General features: G+C 42.4%; 1 protein-coding gene across 1 annotated transcript; it reads left to right on the top strand.

Moving 5' to 3' along the window:
- Window positions 1–2337: 2337 nt before the first annotated feature.
- On the top strand, window positions 2338–5157 carry LOC147899949 (trifunctional UDP-glucose 4,6-dehydratase/UDP-4-keto-6-deoxy-D-glucose 3,5-epimerase/UDP-4-keto-L-rhamnose-reductase RHM1-like). The gene is made up of 2 exons (XM_087376901.1): window positions 2338–4280; window positions 4395–5157. Exons 1-2 carry the CDS (start codon window positions 2715–2717, stop codon window positions 4839–4841), a joined length of 2013 nt encoding a protein of 670 aa, XP_087233027.1. The 5' UTR covers window positions 2338–2714; the 3' UTR covers window positions 4842–5157.
- Window positions 5158–5563: the final 406 nt, after the last annotated feature.

The following is a 5563-nucleotide window of genomic DNA, read 5'->3' as shown; positions in this document are numbered from 1 at the left end:
GAGTCATAGGATCTGATATCATCCTGAGAAAGTGGGGAAGAGAGGAGAGCACAAGATAAGAAACTTGTATTATGAACATGATGATGAATATGTACATATTTACACCGTAGTGTTACGGTTAGGTATACCTTCAGGGCTAGGGTTAGGTAATGTTCGTATGCCCTTATAGTCCTCTATAGAATAGTGCAAGTAACACTATTCTTAACACGTTAGTGGGACCTTGTGGAGACTCCTCCAGATTTCCAGTAGAGGTAAGTCAATCCCAATCAATGCTTTGATGTGTCATCTAGGTTATTAGAGGGGTTACTTTATCATCTAGATTGTTACCAATGTTACTAATCATTTAGATCCAGTGGACCTCTGCCTTTTTAAAAAACCCTTGGCTTTGTAGAGAAAGCTGAATATGTCTTTGTGCTTTGGCTTCATTGACAAGGCCAAATATGATTTGTCCCTTGCCTCATTTTCTCCTCACATTGGTTACAAGGTGGCTTTTCTTTTTGCATGTCAATACGCATGAATGTGGGTACCATATTTTTGTTGGTTGAGGTGGCTTTTCTTTTTGCATGATATGCATGAATGTGTGGGTATCATAGTTTTGCTAGGTATGAGGTGACTTTTCTTTTTAACACATCAAAGTATAGTGTTGTGTAAGAAAGCATTTCAAAATGAGTGCAATGTGACGTTTATGAAATGATGGAATTTTAGTCAAGTTCATATTAATGCATTAAGTTGTTTGGTTATTAAATTTTACTGCTCCTTTCACATCTTAAAAAAATTGCATCTCAAACTATGACATGGTTAAAGGTGGAAGTGTGCATGCCTAGATCATGGATGTTACTCTTAGACTATTGGCAACCTACATAAGGACTATGTAGCAAGTCATCACGTAATAGAGGTTAGTTAGTTGACAGTGTGATTGCAATGTAGGGAGGTTAAGGAGGGAGAGAGAGAGAGAGAGAGAGAGAGAGAGAGAGAGAGAGAGGGGAATGCCTAGATCATGGAGGATATTCTTAGACTATTGGCAACCTACATAAGGACTATGTAACAAGTCATCACGTAATAGAGGTTAGTTAGTTGACAGTATGATTGCAATGTAGGGAGGTTAAGGGGAGAGAGAGAGAGAGAGAGAGAGAGAGTATGATTGCAATGTAGGGAGGTAAGGAGAGAGAGAGAGAGAGAGAGAGAGAGAGAGAGAGAGAGAGAGAGAGGTGTGGGGAGTGGATACAATAGTTTTGTTGCTTATTGAGGAGCACCTTCTTTTTGCATGATAATTCACCATCTTTTCAATTCAAAGTGTCATTTTCGTTTAAGAAATGTCTCAAAATGGATGACATTTGATATTTATGAAATTTATGGAATTTTAGTCAAAAGTATTTAATTTGTTAACTTGCAAAATTTAGAATTTGTTTTTGCTTTTATTCTTGAAGTGTTTATTGGTCCATGTGCTTGGTTTTGTTTTTTATGATTGATTGAGGGCATGTGATCTCCATGTATTCCTCCCTCTTTCTCTCTCTTTCTATTTCAAGGCAACCCCCTCCCTCCCCCCCCTCTCTCTCTCTCTCTCTCTCTCTCTCTCTCTCTCTCCACTCTCTTTTCCTTCCTGCGCATTCGATTCAGGCAGGCCACTTGAACATCGTTCACTCGTTTTTCCTCCTACACATCCGATTCAAGGTAGGCTACTTGAACGTCGTTCACCTTGTAAGGGTTTGCGCTTATGGATTTTTTATTATTTTCCAAAATGTAAGGGCATCGTATGAATCGCAATAGAGAGAGGATATAAATTTTCCCAAAAAAATGAGAAAAAAAATTGAACTTACTACAAGCCACTACTATGCCACATGTAGACTACCTTAACTTTTAGTAAGAGCTTGACACCTAAGCATATTTTCCCTTTTTCATGCCTCTTTATTGGGTCTTTGCGTGGAGAAAAAAGGGGGGATGCTGACATTTTATTCACACTCCACTGTAGCACTCATGGTACTAGGCAATGCTAATAAAGGAGAGGTCAATGGAGGACACAAGATGAGTAACGTGTGTGCTACGTCCACGTGAGACACGTTTGGTTGGTTTTTGGCGAGAAACCTCAAGCCAATCAATTGCCAAAAGACACCCAAATTGACAGGAGCCACAGGACACTCCAACATTTAAAAGCCTTCATTGAAGTGGGCTTAAAATGACTGAAACTAAACTGCGCCACGTCTCCAATAGGGCCCCGTTAGGATAGGGCCCAATTAGTAGCGTTTACTGTGCACGTTTTCTTTGCCTCCCTAATACCTATGTATACTTATATAAGGTTAAGACTCAAATATTGTCCCAATCACTACTAGCAATAGTACCATTTCATAGAGGCTCTCTGCCCCATGCCTTCTCCACACTCCTTTCAGTTCTTGACAGCTTCTCTCTTGAGCTCCCTCTTGATCTCTTCATAGCAATCTCTTTTTAGCTCCTTTCCCTCTAGGTTTCTGTTCTCCATTTCCTTCCTTTGTTGCTTCTTCAACACAGTTCTTGAGATCTTCTCTCTTGGGCTTCCCTCGCTCTTCATTAACTACCTCTCCATTCACGCTTTCCTGCCCCTCGTTCACCCTTGTTCTCTGCTTTTCCCTTCAACCTTAAAAATCTCTCCTTTCCCCTTTCTTGCCCACATTCTGCCTTCCCCTGCATTTCCTTCCTTTGTAGCTTTTCACCCATCTGAGCTCTCACCTTGCTGCCTAACAATGGCTTCTTCCACTTACACACCCAAGAACATCCTCATCACAGGCGCCGCTGGGTTCATTGCCTCCCATGTTGCCAATCGCCTCGTTCGGAATTACCCCAACTGTAAGATTGTTGTGCTTGATAAGCTCGATTACTGCTCCAATCTTAAGAATCTCTATCCCTCCAAGTCAGCAACGAACTTGAAGTTTGTTCGGGGCGATATTGGCAGTGCCGATCTGGTCAATTACTTGCTCATCACCGAGGGCATTGACACGATCATGCACTTTGCGGCTCAGACTCACGTGGACAACTCCTTTGGGAACAGCTTCGAATTCACCAAGAACAACATATATGGTACCCACGTCCTCCTGGAGGCTTGCAAGATGACTGGCAACATCAGGCGTTTCATTCATGTTAGCACTGATGAAGTATATGGAGAAACCGAGGCTGATGCCATCGTTGGCAATCACGAGGCGTCGCAGCTTCTCCCCACCAATCCATATTCTGCTACCAAAGCTGGGGCGGAGATGCTTGTGATGGCCTATGGCAGATCTTACGGCTTACCGTTCATCACTACTAGGGGAAACAATGTTTACGGGCCAAATCAGTTTCCTGAGAAGCTGATTCCAAAGTTCATTCTCCTCGCAATGCAAGGCAAGCCGCTCCCTATTCACGGTGATGGTTCTAATGTTCGGAGCTACCTCTATTGTGAGGACGTAGCTGAAGCATTTGAGGTGATTTTGCACAAGGGAGAAGTAGGTCATGTTTACAACATTGGCACGAAGAAGGAGCGGAGAGTGCTAGATGTTGCTAAAGACATATGCAAGCTTTTCAAGCTAGATGCACAGAAAGCCATCCAGTTTGTGGACAATAGACCATTCAATGATCAACGTTACTTTTTAGATGACAAAAAGCTGAAGGATCTGGGATGGAGTGAACGCACCACATGGGAAGAAGGTTTGCGAAAGACAATGGAGTGGTATACTAGCAACCCTGATTGGTGGGGAGACGTCTCCGGTGCCTTAGTTCCCCATCCACGCCTGCTTGCCATGGGTGGAGTGGAGAAAGTTCCAGAGCACATGAATCTTAAGGATCTACCCAATAGTACTGTCGACCAGTCATTTTCGGATCGAAATGTGGTTGCCACCAAAGCAGCTTCTCATAAACCAGCTTACAATTTCCTTATATATGGCCGAACTGGGTGGATTGGGGGTCTTCTAGGGAAGATCTGCCAGGAGCAAGGCATAGACTATCAGTATGGATCTGGTCGACTAGAGAACCGGGCACAATTAGAAGCAGACATTGAGTCTGTGAAGCCAACGCATGTCTTCAATGCTGCTGGTGTTACAGGACGTCCCAATGTTGATTGGTGTGAAAGCCACAAGACGGAGACTATCCGAGCTAACGTGGCAGGGACCCTTACCTTGGCAGATATTTGTCTGCAGCATGGCATCTTGCTTGTAAACATGGCAACAGGATGCATTTTTGAATACGATGAGGGGCATACGCTGGGCAGCGGGATCGGTTTCTTGGAGGAGGACAAGCCCAACTTCACAGGCTCTTTCTACTCCAAAACCAAGGCAATGGTGAGACCTGAAACGTTGTTGTTTGGATGATGGTGAAAGCCATCACGCTCTTACTTTTGTGTAGCTACTTTTTTTGGTTTAGTACATAACTCCTTCCTGCTTTTGGCATGACAGGTGGAAGAGCTTTTGAAGAACTATGACAATGTGTGCACCCTGCGTATTAGGATGCCAATATCCTCAGATCTGACAAACCCTCGTAATTTTATAACAAAAATAACGAAGTACCAGAAGGTTGTCAACATTCCAAACAGTATGTCTGTTTTGGATGAGCTGCTTCCTATTGCCATTGAGATGGCGAAGCGGAACTTGACGGGCATCTGGAATTTTACCAATCCAGGTGTGGTCAGTCATAATGAGATTTTGGAGATGTACAGAGATTATGTTGATCCAAACTTCAAGTGGGTCAACTTCACTCTTGAAGAGCAGTCTAAGGTTATTGTTGCCCCTCGGAGCAATAATGAACTGGATGCCTCTAAGCTGAAGAAAGAGTTTCCTGGATTGCTTCCAATCAAGGATTCTTTGATCAAATATGTATTTGAAGCAAATAAAAGAAGAGGGTAAGCAATTGGAAAGTTGTGATTTCGTGATAGTGCTCACATTTATCCCCCATTGATCTTCATCCAGAGTGGTTTGGGACATCAAATCCAGTGGTGGTGCCTTGGGCTATGCTTGTTGAGACAACAATGGCCATTTTCAATGGAGTGGGTTTCAGGTCCCTTCTTTACTATGGCCTGTAGTCTCCTCTCCATAGAACAAGAATGGGTGTGTTCCAATCGAGAGAGGATCTGGAGATCTTATCGTATTTGAAGGGTCTACTATAATCATTGTATTCATTCAAGCAACATCTGATAAATATTTTACATTATTTTACACGAAGATTCCCTCGCAATGCCTTTGTTTTGATTCGAGTCTTCAGTTTATGCATGAATTATTATGTTGGCCAAAGTTTTAATAATTACTGTTCTTTCTGAACATGTTCAGCACAAGTGAGAGACTGCCTCAAAGCCATTCTCTATCTTTCAGGATATGTATCTAGATCATATTTTATTTTAGTTAATGTGACGAAGAGCCTTTTGGAGTGCTCTGTTTGTTTCTGCTAATAACCATCTTATGATCGACTAATCTTCTTGACAAATAGCTGCAAATTTCGTGTCCATTTTTTCCTGTCTCGTGGTTGTTTTGGCAGTTGTTTTGGCAAACTGTTAGTTTGATGTTTACTCCTCAAGAGACTGTCATGAAGATCATGTGCAATGTAATAGATAGGTTTCTGTCAGCATGTACCT

This window comes from Dipteris shenzhenensis, chromosome 7 (assembly GCF_047967505.1).
Source record: "Dipteris shenzhenensis isolate YYH24624 ecotype China chromosome 7, Dip_SZ_1.0, whole genome shotgun sequence".
Classification (NCBI taxonomy): Eukaryota; Viridiplantae; Streptophyta; class Polypodiopsida; order Gleicheniales; family Dipteridaceae; genus Dipteris; species Dipteris shenzhenensis.
This window is presented reverse-complemented; position numbering and strand designations above follow the sequence as displayed.

What these genes read in the sequence shown, in the direction of transcription:
- LOC147899949 (XM_087376901.1), top strand. Translation starts at nt 2,715, where the DNA reads ATGGCTTCTTCCACTTACACACCCAAGAACATCCTCATCACAGGCGCC. An exon ending in ACTCCAAAACCAAGGCAATG is followed by an intron (nt 4,281 to 4,394) that starts GTGAGACCTGAA and finishes TTGGCATGACAG; the next exon opens with GTGGAAGAGCTTTTGAAGAA.